The sequence below is a fragment of the Diadema setosum genome, chromosome 4 (genome assembly GCF_964275005.1).
Source record: "Diadema setosum chromosome 4, eeDiaSeto1, whole genome shotgun sequence".
Taxonomy (NCBI): Eukaryota; Metazoa; Echinodermata; class Echinoidea; order Diadematoida; family Diadematidae; genus Diadema; species Diadema setosum.
Window position 1 is genome coordinate 27,913,247 of NC_092688.1, and position 24,721 is coordinate 27,937,967.

At 36.3% G+C, this 24,721-nt stretch overlaps 1 protein-coding gene across 1 annotated transcript in view; it reads left to right on the top strand.

Moving 5' to 3' along the window:
• The window catches only part of LOC140227082 (NAD(+) hydrolase SARM1-like), a 57,881-nt gene that overhangs the window by 27,357 nt on the left and 5,803 nt on the right, over nt 1–24,721 (top strand). The window contains exons 3-6 of the mRNA XM_072307511.1: nt 12,775–12,955; nt 13,655–13,775; nt 15,011–15,243; nt 21,444–21,515. Of these exons, the coding sequence (XP_072163612.1) occupies nt 12,775–12,955; nt 13,655–13,775; nt 15,011–15,243; nt 21,444–21,515 (607 nt within the window). The remainder of the gene's footprint in view (nt 1–12,774; nt 12,956–13,654; nt 13,776–15,010; nt 15,244–21,443; nt 21,516–24,721) is intronic.

The following is a 24,721-nucleotide window of genomic DNA, read 5'->3' on the forward strand; positions in this document are numbered from 1 at the left end:
TCAATGTTCATAGTAAGGAACTTGATGGTGTGAAGAAACATGCTTAAAATGTACTTTTACTGTAAACGCAGGTCCAAAAGTATCTTCATGAACTATGCCAGTAGCAATTTTAGGAATATGTGCAGAAAACTGTAGTCTCCGACAAGTGAAAAAGGTATTTGTACGCCAACAATGGACCATAAATCTAAATTTTGTAGTAAAGTCAATGTCAGACATTGCACATTCCTGTTCAAGGTGTGATGTACAATATGTATTTCATTCATTTATTTGGCAAAATATAAAGCAATGTCATAACAGAGAAGTAAATATTACATTAAAGACATCAATGTCATGTTACTAGACTTTATTCAGTCATGAATATCATACACGTATATTCTCAAATTCATCAATCACTTACTGCTTTGCCACATACAATGTACAATTGGTGTATGTAGGAGGCTGTGTGTTCTCAAGTCATCTGCATTCCATCTGTCTCTTTGTATAGCCTTCACAATCCATAATCATATCTCAAGTTATGATTTAGATGCCATGTTTTAAGTTCTGTGCATTCATGGCATTTGAATCACTAAAACATATCAAGCTACACTGTGTAGTGCATTTATAAATCTCTTACATGTATAGTATTTGTGCAACCTTTACTGTAATTGATGTTGATATTGCCATGGTACCATAACCAATACAACATGTGCATTTTGAACCATCATTATCATCATTATTATTGATTCGTGGCTGAGACTTGACCAAGAATATAACTAGTAAAAATTTGGTAAGTTCATATCTTCCTCTGATAGTATTGTGCAGTGTTAAAGGTTAATCTTAATAATAATGCCCACACTCATTTTTTTAATCATGCACTATTCTCTTAAAATAGTAAATAGGTCAAGCATAAAATGCATTGTAATTGGTCAGATTGCATCACATGATCATGCAAAAGATTTGTGCAGTTCTGTGTTACTGTGGTCTGTGCCCTTGGTGAAACAAAACAGCACTTGGGATAATTTAGTATAATTGTCATTATAATGAAGCATAATGCATGGTAGAGCATGCACTATTTGTGTAGTATGGCACAATGTACCTGGTTTATACCAGGGGGTTGATATCAGGGATTGGCATCATTCGCCCATCTGCATGTGGATGGATTACTTTACCGGGTTTGCACCCTGCTTTTTAAGATGAATGAGTGAAGTAGAATCTTTTATGTGCATGAGTCGTGGCTACTAAAACTCACTCATGAGTGCTTTGCTTCTTTAGGGCTGATTTCATGGAGCATGCAAATGATTTGCGAAGGATGCAAATGTTGAAGAAATGGCAGTGTCCGACATTTGTATTGTAGTCTCCAAAAGATTGCCAAACCTTTGCGGGGGTTCAAAAGAATCATCAACTTTTTGTGTGTGTCATTATTTGTTTGCCAGTGATTAAAAAAAAAAGAGAGGAAATTTCTTGCACACGTCCTCCGCTCAGTGGGTTGTGATTTGCACGTGACCTATGTTTGTGAAAATGTCTTGAAAGCTTCATCATGTGCACACCTTCACAAGATGTGCGAGATGATCGCAAAATCGTCATGAAACCCCAAACAGATCCCGACAGTTTGAAAAATGCCTCGTGTATGTTTTGCAAAATCTGTGAAGTACTTCCAGTCATTTTATGACATATCTACAAATTTATGTTTGCATACCTTTTGAGACAGTCTCACAAACGTTTGCCGCATGTTTGGGGTGAAATCTGTACTCCTTGACATCTGATCTCTATAAAGCTCGTAGCCAGGGTGTCAGACTTCATAATGACTTCATTCCATTTCATATATTAGATTTTTGAACTACAAATAAAAATGATAAAACATGCAGACAAATCAAACAATTATATAATAACAAAAATTCTAAAAACCCGTATAGAGAATGAAATGTTTTTATCAAAGTCACAGACTACACTTAAAATGGTTCTAGAGTATGCCAAAATTCTATAAATTGAGATAATGTGTGAAACATTCGGGTCCTTTGCAAATCGTTCGCGTGCTCAGTGAAATCAGCACTTTACTAGAGGGGATGGTATGATATCACAAAGCGTAGCTCAGGTAGACTCTGGAATCGAACCCATGCCATTTAGAGTGGGAGCAGACGCGCTATGAGCCCAATGACGGCCCTTGTCAATGATGCACGAAACTGACGTAGATGTTATTTAAAGCAATTTCCTTTAAAATTGTATAATCTGCAACTCCTGATGGAACATTGTAGTTAGTTTGAAAGTGTGTTAATTTCCAATTCTGTATTGTGTTAAATTGTTGGTTTGAATTTCTTCACAGTGTACAGTATATCTTTCATCATTTCCGGTCTGTTATTTGCTATACTTTGTCAATGTTCTAAACCTATAATGTTGCTGAGTCAAAAATGACAAAGTATTGCTTTTAAGTACTGAAAAAGTGGGAATTGTGCAATTAGAAACTGGTGCGAAAATAAAAGCACACAAATATTTTTGCTTGTCATATGTTCCTGTAGTTAATATCTTCTTACCCGGCCAAGCACGAAAAATTAAAGTGCGAAAATATCTGCTTTTACAGTACATGTAGTCAACATTTTCTGTAGGAGGTACATCCCTTTTCAGAACAAGGGCCAGATCAGAAACAAATTAGTGCAGTCACATTTTTGTTAGCCTTTCTTTTCTTGTTGCCATTGATAGATGACCATTTACAGTGTACTGACAGAATGTCTTTCCCAGTCAAAATGTACAAATGTCATGTGTTGTGAACTGATTTCTGAATTCCATAACTTTCTGTTCATATGTACTTTACAACAGACAAGGCATAGATTCAAATTGTTCTAAATTTCGATCACTAATGGAGAGGCCTTTAACACGTACAAGTACACTCACTGCGATCAGACATGTGGTTGGGAGGGATGTCAGTTAACAGAGGATGTTATGTAATCCCCAAAGAATTAATACAGGCCTTGGTGGTTGAGAAGCAGAGAAGTAATCCGTAATCAGTGGGATTTGCTCTGCTTGTGATCCATCTGTGCCATTGAAAGGAGCCTATGAGAGTGACTCATGATGAACCAGCTGCTCAAGGTTACATGATGCACAATAAAAGCAAATCATTGACAGGGAAGAAATTTTGATATTTCAGGAAAGGATCAAAAATTGTGGTTTGATGCATGGAGCAATTGCAAAAAGTATGTCACACACTTTCATTTGGCAATGTGCAGATATTGTACTAGATATCTTGAGTAGATTGTCATCAACAATTGAATTTGCCATTTTGATGACTTGTGTCATTTTTTTTTTTTTTTTGTGGTTAGTAGAAATGTGCACATGCAGCTGTAGTTAATAACCATGCTAGAAAAAAAGATTGTAGAGAAATGTACTGTATCTTGGTTTATATTATTGAATTTGTTAAGTAAGCTAAACACAGTGAGTATGCAAGGAGCTCCTCATATTCAGATGTAGCTACAAATGGTGTTTGGTTTAAAGTCATGTGGCTACTTCATTACTGAAACATACAATATTTTTAGCATTATACATGTACATAGATACCTCTCATGTTCTTACTTGTCAAAAAATTGTACTGTGGTCATCATCATGAATTCTGTAGTGATGCTGTGTCCGCTAATGAGTACTGCTGGTTGGGGACAGGGTGTTGTCAGTCTCAGTGCTCCATCCCTCAATGCCTATGAGGAGATAATTATCTGACTCGGCACTGCTGAACTAATTTAATGAATAACAAGTGTGTGCATTACCAGTGTGTCTGCATAATTGGCCCTTTATTGTATTAAGGTGAAGAGGGGAAGAGATAGTCAGTGATCACAAACCACTCAATATAATATGTTATCAGGATCACTAAGCCTTTACATGAGTAAGCTGCCTTCTGAACCCATGCATCTGCCTTGCTGATTTCTTTGATAGTCATAGCTCATAGTGTCATTATACTCGATGTCTTTTACACTCATAGAATGTCTCAGTTTGAACTAAACCTTGCTGTGAAATTAACCATTGACTTGAAGAAATGCTCAAGGTACACTACTGTGCATGTTTATTCTAGTCTGAAGTAAATAATGATAATGAGCTAAAAGTTAATGATTTTTATAGGTTTGTTAGCAGTCTTGTAAAGTCAAGCTGCACACTGGCACTGATCCAGTGATCCGGGACTGGTAAAAATCACTGTCGGACCAGTACGTTTTTCAGGAATGGACCAGTAAAAAGTGGGAAAACTGGGTACCTACTGGTCCCACAGACAGGTTGGACCAGTAGAAAAAATGGGTTAGTGTGCAGCCCTGGATAAAGTACATCAGTGAGAGTTTACTAGGATTTTTTTTTTTTTTTTTTTTTTTTGTTGGTCAAAACAATTTGTGGCTTCCAATGTACATTTTAACACTAATTTACTTCATAGCTTGTTTTTAATAACTCTGTTATCACAATGTTCCAAAGCAAATATATAGCAATTCATGATCATGTAGAATCATTCAAAGTCTTGAGTATCTAGGGTTTATGAAGGCCAGCCACATGGCAGTAGAATGAGTCAAATAGATTGAAGCTCTGATAGCATGAGATGAGATGAGATGAGATGCAGGATAGGAGAGACAATAATTATTGCTGATTACCATCTGCTTGTGCTTGCAGCATGTATGACCTCCCTGGTATGCTGTATGCTGGCCACAGAAGGAGGTCATATCATGTAGACATTGTGTATGGAGGAAGCAAAGCAATCATTGTGAGCTTACAGCTACAGGAGAACATTCGTCCCAGAGGAGCAGTGATTTAAGATTAAAATCAGTTAATGTGAGCCAGCAAAGATCATTGAAAATTCAGGGGTATCTCTTGATCACGATTATTCAAGAAATATCTATTTGAGGAAGAGGATAGTCTTCCTATATATCCATAATGTACACAGTGCAAGGTGCTACATACATGTAAGCACTTTGCCCGATTGCCAGCGGCAAGTGAAAATCAGAGTTGGGAGAGTGTTTTGGAACAGAGAGAAAAAATGCTTACCTGAATTGGGTCAGCAAAAAGTCTTGAAGCCACCTTTTTTCCACTCCCCCCCCACCCCCCCCCCCCCACAAACCCACAAAGTCATACAGAAGCCCAAGGGTAATGACTGTTTTAGTGATGCAACACACTTTTAGGGTACTGTTTACTTTTGGAAGCAGTGATTTAAAAAAAAAAATGTTGAGATATCACTGTTGATGCATATGTGTAGGTCAGTTGTATCACAGAACATCCTACTGTACCTGACCATATGAAAATTTTTGCAAATAAAGCCTGGAATATAAGGAGATATCACTATTTTTATGAATGAACCATAACTGTAGACGGTTTAGTCTAGAAACAATCTTATTATAACTGTTCACATTTTGTAATAATTCTGAACATTGATTATACTGATTCAAATTTTTACATTGGTTGTTTCTATCCCTATTTAAACTCACCTTTTATAACTATTTTGAAGCACTAAAGCTGGATTTTTGTTTCATCTGCATAAATATGGTAAATAATGCCTTTAATTAATTGCAGCAACTTTCCAACACTTCCGCAAAGAAGCCCCAATGTAATGCAGTTCAACAACACTTGATTGAAACAAGTTATTTGTTACTCCAATGTAAGTATGGAATCAATGTGTGCTGTTTATTTGAATGATCATGTTTTATTAAGCCCTTGACTTCCAAGAGATTTTTAAAATCATTAAGAAAAGAATATTTTTGGACTTTCTCTTTGGGCAAGTAAAATTCATGTTTGGGTAAGGGTTCTGCAACAATTTGAAAATCTGCTTGCCCAATCAGGCAGCAAGTGGTAAAAAAAAAGTTATGTACAGTAGCACCTTGCAATATATTTTCGTAGTCCTGATGTTGCTTGGTATACAAAAGGAGGTTCAAGAGCATGGAGTCACAACCGTCTTATTTCCTTTACTAGATGTTCGATGCCACTGCTCAAAAATATTTAAAGCATGTGCCAAACAGGATCTGCCACGCAGGATCTGACTTTTGTTTTACATGCTTTTTCATTAAGTGAAATTTCATTTCATTTAATAAATAAATAAGCAAAATATTGCCAATATTATGTTAATGTTCAAAATGAATCTTCAGATTGCTCAGCAAGACGGCGGCTTCGAACATCGATCATCAAAGGCACAAATGCACCTGTGAAATTCTTTTGTACATCAATAGAAATCTGACAACTGTTTGAATAATTATGCCCAGTTGGAACTCCTACTCTTAAACCTCCGTGGTATACACATAATGTTAAACCAAAAATACTAAATCATAGTCTGAACTGCATAGTGTAGCTCAATACTGAGAGCACTGAAGTACATGTGCAAAGGGTTAATAGCAAATAGCTTTCTCTAGCTTTCTCTCTAGCCATATGAGACTTGGTCATATCATATCTTCAGCAGGATGTATATTGCCGGTAGATACAAAGAGTAACTTGTTACAATCTCCATTGTGATTACTGCACACCTCTACACCTCACATGGTAACTACAAATGTAGTCTGGTTCAGTGTCTATACTGGCAGTTCACTACTGGCAGTTCACTGTCGAGTGCAACCAGTGGATGATGTGGAACAGTGCACATCTTGGCAGAAACTCCCTTCCTCTTCAGTGTGTGTGACGATTCATGGAAGCACTAAATTGTCTATTAATGCAGAATGAATTCACCAGTACCATCAGGCAGATTGAAAGAGGTGTTAATATGTTGCAATGACCAGAATGTTAGAAAGGCAAAGAACCAGTTGCAGAATCGTTCAGCTTGTGACATTGATTTTAGTAGCTGCTAGACAGGGGTCATATTTCATCAAGCAGTCCTTGGATGGCTGTCTTCAAAAGGGGAAAGAGTTTACTGGTAGACAAATCCCAAAGCTTGCTTTCACATATGAAGTGAACAGGCATGACAGATTTGTAGACAGTGGCCATGACGACTTTGTCATTGGTTAAAGGACTGAGTTTGTAAGTGAAAGTGTGTCTAGGGCGTCACAAACACACAAATGTAGGTTTAGTAGACCATGGACCCTACCACATAGGGTCCATGAGTAGACTGTTCATAATGTTGACAGTTTACTGCTTACCCAATTTGGTAAACTTGTGATGCTCTTTCTTCTTTATATTTCTGTAGTAGAATGTTCCTCACAAAGGTATATTGTAGCATTACAGACACTGTTTGCTTTCTGATTCAAGTTTAATGATAAATTTGATGTGTGGACAGGCTGGTGTGTTGGTTGAGATATAATGCAATTGATTATGCAGAAGGATATGTCCTCGAGTGTGAGGCTAAGTTGGGGAGGAAAGGGGAGTGTTTGGGATTGACGGGTGAACAGGATTCCCTCCTCATGTTGGTACACTGTCATGGAAAAACTGAATGGGGTATATTTAGAGAGCAGTACAGAATGAATCACTGTCCCTTTCTTATATCAAGAACATTCATTAAGAAATACAATAAGAGACTTGTCATTTTCATACATGTATGTTCCATGCATGTATGGTATGATTCATACTCTTTGGAGAAACAAAGATAATACACATTGTATGACATGTCGAAAATCAAACTTTATGAATGGACCTGGACAATCTTTCAGGTCTGTAAAGAACACATGGTAATTGGTTGTAGAAAACATCCATATTTTGTACTATCAAAAATCACTGGGACAGCAGGCCTGGGTGTCATATTGAATCAAGGAGAAAGTAACACATCCATGAAACAAAGGATCTCTATTGTATTGTAAACAGTAGCATATCCCAAGTACATTCACCTTTGTCAAAGGGATGACTTCTGCCTGTGCTACTGTAAATGCAATTGACTGGTATGCAAAATTCTAACGATAAACCTGTGCTGCAGTTCTTATGAGATATCAGAAATGGGTGAAAGAACAAGTGGACAAATTTTGACCACCGCCTGGACATACAATATAGGGTAATGAAAAAGTACACCACTATTGTATTAAAGACACAAACATGAAACCTGAGTATCAATGACATAATGGGATTTGTAAGCATTGATGGCAGGTGGTGCTCAAGGAGAACTCGTCAAACTCTGAAGCATATACTGTCAGATTTCCAACCCTATGAATGACAGGTTGTTATTAAACATCATAATGGTACCCATGCATTTCGTATAGTAAGCTGGATTTAACTTTTAGGTGGAAATCTGTCACAATGGTGCTTTTAACTTGATCTCACGACTGTTGATAGTTGAACAGAGTGCGCTCTTAAGAATACAGTATTAACACCCACATGTTGACTGGCCAGCTTCTTTTCATTTTATATTGAATATTTTTTGATTAATTTGTTTATATGTGGCATATACACTGCAGTATTTGTAAGCAAAAGAGACAGATGAATAGGCAGGTACATTGTACCAGTGGAGGTCATGAGATAGATGGCTAGGGTCAGGGAGATGTGTGAGTACTTGTGGGATGTTGTGAGAGAGAGAGAGAGAGAGAGCTGGAGAGGCAGTGATCTACACACACAAACACTAACATCTGACATTTTATGTTGATCATGGGTGCCAAGTGCTTTTTGTTCAGGGTGCTGCACATATTCATAGCTGACATCTTGAATGCACAGAAAGTTAACTTTATGATGTCTGCCACTAGACCTTTTGTTTTGTCTGAGTCAGCTGCAATATTGAGACCTTACAATGCCATCTCATTTACAATCATTGATCCACCATTCACTTTCCTGGTTTGAAGCTCTGTTGAGTGAATGTTGTGGTGTCAAACTCAATATGTCAGTTGAATGGATCCACATATCAGCATGATGTCGGCTGCAAGACATGAGGTTACTCAGTGTACTGAGAGAATCTGCTGAATGCATTACAGGTGTACAAAACTTTGATTTTATGAAATTTTGTTTGTTTCAATTTCTTCTTTCTCATAATTTTGTACCTGGACCATTTTTTTTTTTCACCAGTTGTGTGCTCACATTCAATCAGTAAATTTCTTGTTGTTTTTTTGAATAAGATGATTCCTTTTTATTTGAAAGAAATTCCTACATCATCAATTCACACATACCTTTAAATCACAAACATAATGAAAAACTTTATACGCCATATATTTAGCGAGTCTAAATTTTTGCAAATCTGGACTTCCCAATGATTTTGTGAGTGGTTAAATTCACGATCATAGAGTACTGTACTGAACGGAGAAATGTATATGTGTGCATCACATTCGTATCGGGATCAGAGTCATTATTCAGTTTTTAATTTCATGAAAAGTGCCTGACTTGCGAAATTCGCGAAAATAAAAACCTCCCGAAATATTCGGCTCATACAGTAGCTGATAAATGATGAGGTAATGATGAAAATTATTACACAAATCTGTGACTTAAGAGGTGTACTGTAATGAGTGATCAGGAAACAAAATTATGGCTTACATAGAATTCTCTTTGACCAGACAAACCAGGCATGAAAGTGGTGCCAGTGTCATGTAGCCATAGTTACTAGCTTTTACAGCAACCTCCAGTTTCCTTCAGACAATTGCCAATACAGAGCAGTGTAGAGGCCTGCCACAGTTCTGATTGTTTACTATTCCCAGACACCAGCCTTGTTTCAGTGTTGTTTTGTCTGTACGTAAAATAGGAGTTTGAGAACTTAACCTTGAGAATCATACCTCTAAGACAGTCTTAGTTACTCACTGTATGCCTGGTCCATTTTCTCAACCTCTTTATTTTAATCATGGCTTACTAGTATGGGACTTTGACAGCATTCCATAGCCCTTCTCATAAAGCGGGCTTAGATAGTATCTTTCCTAATTGTACCAGGTATTAAAATGAACCATTTGACTAGAATGCAATTGTACATAGTTTAAATCCTTTCTTAAACTACATTGACAAACACTACATCTGCAAAAGACAAGCTCCTTAAGTCTTTCTTACCTGATGGTATTTAACACTGATGGGATTCATAAAAAAATCACCAAAAAACACAAACACAAACACACACACACACTCCCACATTAAAAAAAAATATTAGTACAATGGGTAGACTGAGGCGTGTTAGGATGAATAAAGTATTCGTGTAAATATGCTGACATGAAGGCAGAAATAAATGAGACATACTGTACAGTAGAGAGAAATAGATTAGCTCCCAAACTTCCTGCATGTGTACAGGTTGCTGTAAATCCACCTCATTGAGAGTATGGCAATAAATGTGCATTTTGGAAAGGATGTTTTATTAGAATGGCACATTGATGGAAACATAGTCATCACCCAAGGTCATTGGCATATATTGCCTTCTGTGTAATTTCCATGGGCTTAATATTGTTATCAAGTTGAGTCATCAAATATGTCTGTCTCTGTAAATTACTCATTATAGGTTTGCTATTGTAGTAACCTGTACATTTCATGAAGATTTCTTCTGATGCCAAGCAGAGTGGAACTGCCACCTCTCTACAAGCTTTAATTCATGTTTGAGTTAAATTTTGTTGCTAATTATAAAGTTTTAAAAATGTAAAGAAGGGCTGATGAATTATGAAATTACAATTGAAAGTCAATCTAGTTCAATTAAATGACAAGAGCTCTTTCTATTGTTAATCTAATGCTGATGTGAAAACAGTATGAAATCTGAATCTTTTGTAGTCATGCAAAAGGATGTCTTCTGAAAGATATTCAGTTTTTATCTGTAATGTTTGTTGTCATAGCAACTCATTACCTGCAAGCCTAAATCTTGTAAGATTATATGTGTGTGTGTAAGCTCAGGTTTGTGGTGAGCAATTACTGATGCCACATTGTATCAATATCATTGACTCTATTACTTCTTCATAAATGACTGATGATTTCTTCCTCATAGGCGTAGGCTGTTTGCTAAACTCATTTGTCTTTGTTATTACTGTAAAAGTGGATTTTTTGCATACCCCTAGGATTTTTTCGCGCTCAGCCAGGTTGAGATGAATTTTGCATATTTTTAATTTCGCAGAATCAAGATGTTAATTGCTGCAACATATAGCAAGAAAAAATATCTGTGTGATTTTTATTTTCGTGCTAGTTTCTGTTGTGTGAAATGCACGAAAATTTCCACTTTTACAGTATTGGCTTTTTTTTGGGGGGGGGGGGAGGCTATGATGTATTGTGTATCTTGACATGGTCATTGTACTCATACAGACAAATGAAGAGACAGAGATAGAAAGAGAGTGAGATATTTATAGATAGATAGATAGAGAGAGAGAGATGAATAGATAGATAGAGAGAGAGAGAGAGAGAGAGAGAGAGAGAGAAGGCAAGAGGAGGACTATAGTGCAACGAAATAAACCAGAATGATTTGTGGTTTGCAGTGTACTATGACGATCACGTAGCTGCACATATTATGTCTGTAGTTTACTGGAAAATTGCTCACAGTGATGTGGGCCATACACACACAACACACACACAACACACACACAACACACAGATGCACATGCCAATGAGCACCTCACAACACTGGGAAATATTCAGCATATAGGGGATGCACTGTCCAATGATGGATGCTGTGTAGCAATGCTGATGCAGCTTGGATGACATGCGAATTTAACCTGCGGATAGCAGATGACCAAGGAAAGGCGAACGTTAATTCTTTTTCCCTGCCCGCCCAATTCCTGGCTACTCCCCCATATTTCATGATACACTCATGAAGATTTGGACTTCTTACGTGCATGGTGCATCATTTCCTACACAGTAGAAACTTTCATCTTGATTCTCGTTTTAACTGTCTTCACTTTATTTTTCATGATTTTTCATGTGTGGTCATTATTATCACCATCTTTTTATCAGTCTTTATTATTGTTATCGCCATCACCTTAATCATAACCACAATGGAATTATCATTATCAGCATGGCCTTTAATAATTCTCACATTTTTTTTTTTTTTTTTTTTTTTTTTTTAGGGGGGGGGGTGAAAGAGTAAATGCCTTTTTAAAGTACTTTATCACTGAAAGCATCAAGGTATCAATTCGTCTGTCTGGCCATTTGTCTGTATCTACACACTGTATTCCCTTTTATGGATGTTCTTGCATACATGTAGGATGAAAACAACTGAAGGTAGGAACAGTTATGCTTAGTGTGTTAATATACAGTTTTGCAAAGACACATTGATTAGATTTATAATATGTCAAAGGCAAGACGTTAAATTAATGTAATGTCAAAGGTGAAGATTTAATTGTCACAATCAAGTTTTGAAAGTTTCTAGTTTATATGAAAACACTAGAAGCATTCAGAGACATTCATAGAGCTATTGTAATTTGTATAACTTATGTAGCTGTTCGGAATAGTGACTCACATTTGTGATGTAAGGTATTAGGGCTCTTGAAAGAAAGCTAGGGCTCCATTTAGCAATTAATGACATTTGATTGATGGCAACATGTAACATACATTGTAATGATATTCAGTGTGAAGTGGCATTCTCAAAGGTATTGTATTTAATAATGTATAAAATGTCAAAAATAAATGTACAATGCAACATGTAGTGTTCATTATGAGGTGTTCTTTTCCATGATATATAAATTTTACGATTATACTTAATTTTGGAAAAATTTTTTTTATTTTGGAAAAAGCCATATTTGGCATTTTGGTAGCATATTACACAAAATAATCGGGTTGAAAAAAGCTATATTTTGCTTTTTGGTAGCATATTACACAACTTTGGAACTTGTGATGATACTGTTACACATATCTGTTTTAAGTCTTAAAAGTCAATGTTTGTCATTTCATGCATGGTAGTCTTACAGTTGAAATCTGTTTTAACACAGTAAGTTATGTTACAGCTGTAGCTACAAAAATAATGATAACTTATTCATGGTTTCTCATTCTTGCCCACCATATCAACAGGTATTCCATGACATCAATGTAGTAGGCTCCCTGCGACAGGTGGCAAGCTCAAACAATGAGATTGCCTCCAAGCTGGCCATCCAGGCCCTGCGTACTATTGGAGAGGAGATCCCAGCCAAGCTTTCCTTTAACATCTCTTGCTGGAGTGTCAAGGAGGTCCAGATGTGGGTCAAGAACATTGGTGAGTTCTTCCTGTGCTTTACATCAGGGGTGTTATGTGCATTTGTTAGCTTCTATCTTTACATTGATGGGTCACTTGGTGAAAATAGTATCATATCGGCAAATTTAGGTCTATCTTTGCCAAAAAGAAAAAAAAAAATGGTAATGACCTCTCCAACTGTCTAAAGAACTAAAATCAGTATGGATACTAACAAACAAATAGATTTTGAATATTTCTGCCCAGTCCTATGGCAACCGATTTTCATTGAAGATTTAGAACTTTGAGGTTGTGATAATGTTTGTTGGTTCACTTGTAAGCAAATGTATGATGAACAGTAATATTTCAATAGAAAGCACTACAGATTTCAATTTTAGACATGACAATGAATGGTATTCTGTGCTAATTGTATCGTAAGGAGATGTTGCTACTCATACAAAGATCAGTGAGTTCTTCTGGTTTTATTTACATACATTACCACTACCAAGACTGAGTAAATTGCTCTTCATTGCACAATGAAGCAAAAATTGAGACCGGGTCACCTGTTGGCCCTTATATTTAGTTTTCATGTAAGGCTCTGTCTTTGGCTTGTATTGGGTTTTATTCACTGATGTCTATTTTCATTGATATGTGGAGTATGCTTTCAAGGTTTGTTCTCAATGTGCATACCAATGATGACAACTCATCCAAATTATTATATATAAAAAAAATGATTGTTTGCAGGTTTCAGCAACTTTTGCTTTGGCTTTGAGAATCACAAAGTGGATGGAGACCTGCTGCTGACGATCACTGAGCAGGAGCTGATCAAGGACATTGAGATGGAGAGCAGTCTTCTCAGAAGGAGGTGAGGATGGATAACACACTCTGAGGACATTAACCTCACAGACAAATCTCGATTCTTGAAGGAGATTGCAAGAGAGTATTGTATTACTGGACACTTTCTTTTTGTTTCTCTGAATTCTGTCCCGAGGGGACGAAAATTTGAGCAGAAATAACACTACTTATCTACAAAGTCCTGAAAATTATGAATTTTGCAAAATTATGCAAATTATTACTTCTGATTTTTGAAAAGTATACTTCAAGTTAGCCCCTCCACAAAATAAACATCTTTTCATGTGGTGGAAAATTGCATTTTAATTCTGAACATGATTTTCTGAATGGAATTTCCGACATCTTCCACATCTTATTCATGCATCAGAATCACTATTCATACACACAATTCACCATACATATTCATACTGAGTGGACAACAATGAGAAAAACAGCAAATGAGGCTCAAATTTTGTATTGTACGGTAAGAAGTCAAACATAAAATATTTCAAACAATTTATGCTGTAAAATCTTGTGATAAATCTAAATCTTCTTCTCTAGATCTGAGGTAAAGTGTGAATCACTAAGCATTTATCCATTTCTGTGTTGCATTTTGGCGATTTTAGCCCATACATCGCTCTGTGAGAGAGGTCTGCAAAGTCCCATGTATATAGAATATCATGATTTTACACAGAGATATAATGCCTTCGGAATTACCATAGTGTCCAGTAAAACCATGTCTGTGTATTCACCAAATTATGAATGACATGTTTTGACACAGCCCCCTGGTGAAAAAAAAAACAGTTTAAAAATCAGTGATGATTACAAGTCAATTAACTCATGATAATTTGAAGTGTGGTATAACATGCTTATGATGAACACGAATGACAGTGTAGCATGGTGTGGGAATTTGAATTTCAGTTTTGTATTTGTTATGTTTCCAGTGAAAGAAAAACCCTATGAAGTGGCTATAAAAGAATTATAGGACGAACAGTTTGAAATCCCCCCATAAGAACTCCAGACAGACAATTAGGATAAAGTGCCTAATGACAATATGACTGTTCCTAACAGACTCAAAGCAGAAACTCCAAGACTGAAAATTTATGGACTCATTCACTTAGAAACATGAGCTCCTTGTATCAGTTGACAAAGTGATGTCAAGAATGGTAAAACCTGTAGTTTTGATAGATATGAATTAGGCATCAATATTCATCCTGACATTTTATGTGTGTGCTCTTCCCATCAAATTGACTCAATTTCCTAAAATAGATTTCTGAGGGAGCTAGCCCAGTTAAAGTCAAATTCCAACAGTGGTGACAAGGAGCTGTATGACTGGCTGAAGACACTAGGTCCAGAGTATCCTCAGTACACACACAATCTAACCCACTGTGGCATTGACATGAACCTTTTGCCCTTTGTCACTGATGGCCATCTCAAAGATGATGGTGGTATAACAAATGGTGTCCACCGTATGAAGATTCTCAAGGCAATCCATCCATGGGGTAAGTCTCTTTTCTCTCTCTCTCTCTCTTGCTGGTCTCCTACCCACCTCACTTCAGCACATCCACACATAGGCTTTAGACTTTTTTTTTTGCCCATGGTTAATCAGGAAACATTCATATTCAAGAGAATGTTAGGAACCAAAGTTGCATGAAACAGGGCATGTCACCACTTTGATTCTGGAACACAGATAATGGTCTGGATCAAAGCTGAAGAAGTGTTTGATGACTCTGTGGAATGCAAGACATGGTTGCGGTCTAAGCGTGCCTAGTGTACCACCAGACATGGTGGTTGATGTCTACAACATACACTGTATATTTATATGATGCTAACTTGAATGGTACAGAGATTGCTGCATTTTAGGAAAGAAGACAATAAGAAAACATTGAAATAATTTTGCTTTGATCACTTCACTATTTTACTCATAAAAGTCAAGAGAATGCTGCTAAGGAAGTTACTCAACTTTGAATAACAGTCAATATGTCTGTATCACTTCAGCCTACTGATATTTTGAGAAGTTTACTAGAAAGTGTGCTTTGGAAAAAAATAATATGTGTAAGCAAGTCATATCTCATCAGTTAGTTAAAGAGGAATTGATATGTAACATAGACCTTGATGATCAACATACGACTGGATGATGTACCTTGAAAATACAGTTTAGAAAAATAGTATCTTGAATTAGGACTTGGCTGTGTACGATGCCATGTCTTCAGGCATTGGTGAAATTGATTTATGTTAACCAGCTATTGTGGCTCCTGCACATACATTGCATATTCATATATCATTGCAGCCTGCAAGTTTAATGAGGACACAATAAAGTCTTCAGCTGAGCATCATTTGTTTACAAAAGTGAGGATGATTTAGTTTCTTCCGTGTGAGGAGTGTCCTATCTTTAAAATTTATGTGGAAAGGAAATGCAGTGCAAGCTGTATACTGTGGTAAGCAGTGGTAAGCAGTTGTGTTGATAAATATGTCACTGATACTATCAAATTTAACAGTGTCATGAAGGGCTAACATTTGTATCAATAATCCTATCTTTGCAATCAGCTTCACGCATAATGATTGTTTTCTTTTATCGTTTCATGATTTAGTTTGAAACTAAATTCTTTACTCCTCAGAGACTTCATAGTGTGCCATAACCATGTTAAAGTCAAGTCACAAGATATTTGATTAATGCCCTCTACAAAATCATTACAAACAGAAGTATCAATATCAACTACAAATTGATATATGGGTAATTCCATGAAGTTGGGGCACAAAGTGTTACATTTTAGCATAACTCAATACTAATTATGCTATACATATATTCTTTATAGGCTTTACATTTGTATTGAGACCATACATTTTCCTGGAAATTTTGTTTCAGTCAGACTCAATTTTGATGAAGTTATTTTTAAAAAAAGTAACCGTGTCCTGTAGCATCGTGACGTGTCCATGTAGCATCGTGATAGTTAGAATCTGGTCCTAAAAGACAAATTAATGCAATAAGCTTGACCAAAATTTGATATAATATGCATAATTGCTAGATTAGTCAGATAGCTAAATATCTTAACTCTCCTTTCCACAGTTTTACTTTTACAAGAAAATTACACAATGTGTCACTATGCTACACGGTGTCCACCAAATGTAACAAAAAAGGACACCGCGTAGCATCGTGATACATTTTGTAATTTTCTTTTAAAATTAAAACTGTGTACAGGAAATTTGGGATATTTAGCTATCTCACTAATCTAGTAAATATGCATATTGCATCAAATTTTGGTCAAGCTAATTGCCATAATTTGTCTCTGAGGACCAAATTTTAAAATTTCACGATGCTACATGGACACGTCACGATGCTACAGGACACCGTTACATATTGTTTAATAACTTCATCAAAATTGAGTCTGAATGGCACAAAATTTCCAGGAAAATGTGTGGCCTCAATGCAAATGTAAATCCTACAAACAATAAATGTATAGCATAATTAATATTGAGTTATGCTGAAATGTATTTTTCAAATATCACGATGCTACATGGACACTGCCCCAACTTCATGGAATTACCCATATGCATTGATATACAGTTGGATAAAGGTAGTACGGGGTTGACAAATCAGGAGAAGACCATTACGAAATCAATGTCAAATATTTGCTAGGGAGAGTAACAGCTACTTCTGTGAATTTAGCTTTAAACTCACTATGTTAATGGCTGACATAGGGTTGCCTTATACCTACTGACTAATTCATACAGTTAACCATAGAACAAAAGAAGCCCTCTGTCATCCCAAGGGAAGCCAGAGTCAGGTATAGTGCGTCTAGAAAGATTCAGTTTGTCATCAAACCCAGGAAGAAGCAGGTGCCATACAGTAGCAGGCCTGCTTTCATGATTTTATCATCAGCCACAAGATGATTTAGGCAGATATTCTGACAGTGTGAATGAAGGACGCCCATATAGCTGGTGGGTACTACTAGACTTAACTTGGCTCCTTGTGGAAGGCAAGCATTGCATCATTAGGCTCCTATCCAGGTGTTTCCAGGGATGAGGTAGACTCCTTGTACAGAGAAGGGTGTTGTCTCTGTGGCTGTGGCATTTATTAAGGTGACAAAGGAAGGGAGGATGTCACACAGAGGAAGGAAGACAGTGTAGAGTTGACAAGTTATGAGGCATCTGCCAGAGGTCAGCATGTCTAGTCCTGTCACAAACCTTTTGAACCTAGCTTTTGAACAAGCCACATACAAACAGAGATGGTGAGCATATAGAGATGAAATCAAATTCACCATGTAACAGGATGATAATTAAGGCAATGACATCACCTATATATAATCAAACAGTTCAATAAAGAAATTTTATTTTTCCTTTTAAATGAAATGTCTTTCCTAACTAGGCAAAGCTAGTATAAACAGCTTTGCATAAAATTACTTGATGACAATTGATGCAAAGATATCTTTCAGTCTGTTAGGATGAGAAACAACATACTCTGGTAGTTTGAAGCGGCCTGTGTTTTGAAGGGTTTTATTTGTGCACTTGTGAAAGTGAAAATACACTTTTTCCCAGTAATGATGGTTGCAACTTTTAGGTCCAGATATTAAAGTTTATTCCATGATAGTAATATGATATTGTATGGCCCATGACAAAGTGTGTTCAAAGGAAATGCAGATCTCATTAAACACAAACCCAATAAAATTCTGTCAAAGGGTATGATTACCCTGTGATAAGCAAAATATACTGATTTTATCAAGTGCCTTCTACATGTGCATTTGCAGATGATTTATAAATGTTCATGGTTGCAAGATATAGCCTCTTTGTTTGCATATTGTTTTACTTTTTATACATTAAGTTTGTTGATGCTGTGTTACACAAAATCAATGTCTTGTAGCATTCCTCACATGTTAGTAAATAGTACTTTGGGTAGAATATTGCAGCTAGGGTCTTTCATTAATCTCAATCCCTGTTAAAAGTGTTAAACTTGTAGATATAATATTTGATCTACATTCAGGGCTTAGATTTTAGGCTTGTAGCTTGTCACCCTTTTCTTTTGGCATCTGTTGTAGATTGTTATGATAGTGTTCTTAACTGCATTGTGGCAGAGAACCTGAGGGAGCATTTCTTACCCAGATACAGTCATTGTGCTATGCTCCTTTTTTGACATTTCCTTGGTTCTGTTTCAATATTCCTTGTTTCATTATCATTCAATAATGTGCCATTTTCCAGAGCTCAGAAATGTAGATGGCTGTGTTGCACATCTGTTGGTATAGCTGCTGTTTCCCCCATCACTGTAGCAGTCAAATGAATAGATAAACTCGGTTGTGCAGCATGTTTTAGGCATACTTCATGGTTTTGCTGCCTTTTGTTTTTTGTGGCACATGGATGATCATTTTGTGGTGTTGAATTTCCGTTACCATGGTATTTGAGTAGAATTTTTGGACATGGGATTTAGTCTTGCTCTAAGTGGTTGGCGAGTCCTGTTCATACACCAGTATGAACATTGTAGCTTGGAGTGTCAGCTTTATTTTACTGCACCATGATAGTACCTTCCAGGTAGGCTGTCAGCCAAGCAGATTGTCACCATACATCATGCCAAGGGAATTGAAATTACCTTTACTAGTAGAACAAGATATGGGGGTTTGAATTACTAAAGCTATGAACATTAGAGAGGTTATACTTGTATATATCTGAAATCATATCATCCACTTAAAGTAAGTGATAGGTCATGGCCATATCAATTCCATTTCAAATTGCATCCCCCTAGTTTTATCCTGCCTCTAGTGAATATGTAGGAAAATAGTTTTTTTTTTTTTTTTTTCAGAACTGTGTTTGATAAATGGTTTCTGTTCAGGATTGTTGATTTCTTCTGTGATCATATTCAGGCTATTATAGTGCAAAGGGACCATGGAAAATTGTTGGCTATTTCTTCCCAGCCACCAGTACGGATCCTAAAGATAATCACTGTATGTAGGGAAGCAATACTTTATTACTGGTGTTAAATATGTTTCTGTGGTCATTTTAAGCCATCACATATAAAAATGACTTGGGCATTTCTTCCTTTTTCAGCGAGCAATCCAAGTTTACACTTTGCATCTTCAGTGTATTTTCTTTTGTGATGAGCAAGATACCCCATTGTGATGAATACATATTAAGAAGTAATCATGACTTCAGGGTACAAGTTTCATAGAATTTCACTGCAAGAGGAAATTCTTATGGAACCTATATGGTGACCTGTTTAGTTTTTATTCATGTACACATGCATAACCCCAGCTGATCTAGGTATGATTTTGAGAGAGAGCTCTAGAGGGTTGTGCATTTTTTTTTTTTTAGACCATCACATGCTATTGATTTTACATGCATATATTCTTCTTTTTGAATACCCTACCCCATTCTTGCACAACATGTGTAATGCGCCATTGCACCAACCATACGTATATTACATCCAACATGTGGTTTAAGTGACATTTCAGTGCAGCTCTCTCAAACTGGATTCCCTTTGCAGAGTTGTGTCATTATCGTCTAATGATTGCATAAAGTTATATATCAGTGAAGTCAATACTCAAAAAGGCAGTTTGACAGCTCCTTCCTGTAGTTTTATGAAACATTCTGACCTTTAATATTGTATGACTAAGCCTCACAGCACATTGGGTATACTTTCTCTTTGGATAACATGTTTTACGACACCCTTTGCTCAGTGCTAAAGCTACACAAAATGTCACATATTTCATTATCATGAAAACCGCTTTTGATTTTGTTATCACAAATCATATTGTCATTGTTATAATTGTAGTAGAAAAAATTTAGGTCTCCCAGACAAAATCAACTGCTGGATATTTGAGCCAAATATTCTTTCTAGATTACAATGCAGTGAAATATATTATCTTATGTTTCTGTGGTGAGTTATGTAACTACTGTGGTGAGAATAGGAAGTAACATTTTAAGATAACTTTAATATCTAAATTTTGTATGGCATACATGTCCAATAGTGGGCTGTTTAGTCAAATGCTACAGTTTGAAATATGAGATATGTATGCAAAATGTTTTGAGGTAAACACTTTACTGTCTAGATTTTTATAAGTGATTCAGCCTACCATTTTGTTGTTGTTGTTGTTGTCATACAGCATTGTTAATGATGATTATTTTGGTTCTTGGTTTAGATATGACCGAAACGTCTTGCTTCTTCAAAAGCATCCATGTTGACTCATGTGTGAGCTTTCAGTGGAAAAAATGCAAACAACAAAAACTATTGACACAAATAATGTTCAAATGAAGAATTCATAAGTAAAACACTGATAAGTGAGCAGCAGATTTGATCGCCAAAGGCATTATATATGCTTAAAATGTTTCAGAGAAAATGGATTACATAGATAATTGCAGAATATTGTAGAGTTTTGATCATAAGGTTAGATTCTGAGGGAAGAACTTGTTGCACAAGCATATGCTTATCAGTGTACCTTCCAAGTATAATCTTGTGCATATTTTGTTTTGTGTGTCAAGGTGATCTTGCTGTATCCCTGTATTGTATAACAACTCTTTGAAAGTCTCACCTTCACCGCATGATGCAAGAACCCAGTAAAGATGCAGTCTGTCATTTTGTTCATATCTCCTTTATGTTGCTCTTTTTATATTCATTGTATTACTATAATTTCACTCCCCTTGTTTTTGTTTGATTTCATATTATTTTTGTGTGTGTCTGTGTTTGTGGCACACTCGTCTTTTGTTATCTTCCTTCCAGCTTTCAATCCATATTCCGATCCTGTTCCTCCTTTTGCTCCTCGTAAGATGTCCATGAAAAAAACATTCCAAGGTAAGCATGCGTGACTGTGAACACTTGGCACCTACACTGGAATCAGAGTGATCCTTGTGTGTTCTGCAAATGGCATATTTATTTCTCTGCGTGATTGCTTTTTTCTTTTATGCCTCTGCCCTAAAGGTTGCCTGTGGCATTATGTGTTTGGAGTGACCATCTAGTCATTCATATGCCCCAGATATCGTTAACACAATCTATGACAACAAAAACAGCATCTTGAGCTTAAGTTGACAGTTGAAGGTTTTATTCAAAATTCTTCAGTATTACAATTTTCAGATACAATGACTTGGGCTGAAGTCAAAGGTCAATGAACGGGGAAAAGATTCTGACTTTCAGGTCATGACTTCAGCTAGGAAAGTCGTTTGTTTGTCGGGGGGGGGGGGGGTAGGGGATAGGTTGATAGATGTAGGTAATTCCTGTGAGGGAGGAAATGATTATGCATCTTGCTGTAGATTTCAAAACCAATGGCAATGTTTGTCTAAAGCTTGAATGTGAATGGTAATATCTACTGTAGCATATTACCAGTGTAATCTGTAGGTACAGCGTAGCAGTAGCTGTCATCCTAAAAAAAACTGCTCTTTTGTGTAATTCCATTGCCACTGAATATAATATACACACACAAACACCTGCACAGCAAAAATCAACAGATTTTATTAACATCTTATGTTTCGAAGTGTCAGTCACTTTTTTAAAGATTTGTTTAGTGCGATTGACCAGTCTTTGATGTCAGAAGTAACATCATTTATATTTTTTGACAATCACACTTATGTATATTGAACATAAGATTGTCTAATAGGATATTTTCATCGTGGATACTATAGTCTGTTGTGAATGCTTTGCATTTTACCCTGAAATCAACAAATTACGCGGTCTGATGGTTTATATAGACTCCTTGGTGAAATATTAACCTTTTGCAGGACTAGGGTTTTTTTTTTTTTTTTGTTAACACAGCATGGAATAAAGTAAAGGGTATGATGTATTTCCATTTAATCCCACTGGCAGAATAAACTGATCATCTGTAATGAAGGCTTTTTGCTTAAAAGGAATGCTTTGTTAGTGTGCTGTGGAATAGAGTACATAAGCTTTACGAAATGTGAATTGCAGATGATCATGGGATGAGGTTATTCCACTCTACTGTTCCAAGCTTCTGCATATCAACTTCACATAATGGAACTGTCTGTATGCATTATAGAACTTTCTTCTTTATCCTTTTGTTTTAATTTTCAAAAAGTCAGGAGGTGACTGCTATTCACAAAATTAACAACTCCCTAAAATGTTGTCTCCCATGATGCAAATGTGTTGTGAATTGCTTCCATGGTTGGAAATCACTTACCTTTTTCTTGAAAAGTGATAATACTTCTCATGCCATCTGTATGGTTCCTGATAGTGAATTTAACCACACATGAAATTGTTGTACAAGTCCCATTACACTGCTGTGTGGCATGTTCTGTGTTTAATGGCACATTTACAACATTAGTATTTGCATGCTATTGCAATTGTAACACATTTATGAAAATATTTGCAAACCAAATAGCTTAATATCTTCAGATGATGCTAACATACTCCTGTGTGGACAATCTGGAATATCTATGTATTTGCAGAATCTTTCATTGCCTACTTCATCATCTTTTTCCAAATTTTGACCATAATTACCAGACAGCACTTTAGTTAAGATATTGCCTCTGTGAATGTGACTGCTTGCGTTGTGTCCTTTTATCTGATTATAGGATTTGAGGGGAAAAAAAGCATCTCGAGTAGAAACTACCATACTGACACAAGCACCGAAACTGCCCACTTGGGAAAAAAAAAGAAAAAAAAGAAGGAAAGCTTGCTACAAAATAGTGTGTAGAGTTGTACACAGACTTCATGTGAGAAATGGTTTCAATCAATGCCATGGTATACTCCCAGCTTCCTGAATTTACAGATGCAGGCAGCTAGATGCTAGCTATTGATCACCTGCTCTGTATGTGTGAGTGTGTACGTGTACTTGAATGGGAGTTGCATAGACATTACACCATGGACGTTTAATACATAGACATGCCATCTCATGTAGGGTATCATGAAGGCACTGCACTATGTTCTCTTAGTACTAGTAACTTGTTTGTTCTACTTGTTTTGTGATCCATTTAGGTTCTCTAGTGACGTCTTCTCCAAAAGCACCCTTAACATTGTGTAATATCAATATAGCGAGATATGAAGGAGTTAAGTAGAATAATGGTATCAAATTCTTTGTTTTTACATTATTGTTTCACGTGCTGTTTGTACCAATTTTCCTGCTGCTTGCAGGTGTGAAATAGCATTTTATGTGACCACATTTTTACACTGGTGATACAATCTCCTGTCAGGGTACATGACACAAGGTTTATTAATGCTAGCATTGTTACACCACATTCTCAAGTAGTTTCCCGTGAATAATTTAAGTGAAACTCTGAGTAGTTTACCAACCACCAGTACAAATTCGAGTCCTAATCATTTTTTTTTTCAAAGTGAAAGTTGAAAATGTGTGGTCAGAATCAATGGCTCTTCATGGAACTGAACATCTTACATATAAGTGTAAGTCATTGATTAAGGAGAAACTGGACTGTAAAACAACCCGGAACTAGCCACAGGAAAATTTAGACCTTGAATATGTGGGATTTTGTTTTATGTGTCTCCTACTGGCATTTTCTATACATGAAATGTGTTCAGCATCATATTTTCTCACATAGGTACCTGTATTTAAATTATCTTACTTTTTAGTATGAAGATACACATGTGGTAATGTATGCCTACCATGCATCATCTCGGGTGTTTGGTATGATTGATTGTTAATCAGCATGAAGGGACTCCACCAGGCTTACATTTAGCAAGCTGATAGTGAAGAGACCGTAGAAGACCTATCCTTTGAAACAAAACGGAAAAAAAACTTCACCTCATCTCTTGTTCTATTACAGTTAATTTTGTTTTGATCAATATTTAAAAGATGATTAATAGATTGCGTAAAGAAGTAAGATAACACTGTATTGTATATTTTGTCTGTCATAAAATCATGGCTCTATATATTTCTGATGTAAGTGATGAATGAAACCTTTAATTTTGGATATCTTATTTTCAAGACAGTTGAAATTGCTCTGTAGTTGCTTCCTTGCTATCCATTCCAATATTCATCTGTGTACCTTCTGAAGGGCAGCTATGATTTAGAACTCAGATCTGAAGAAACATCA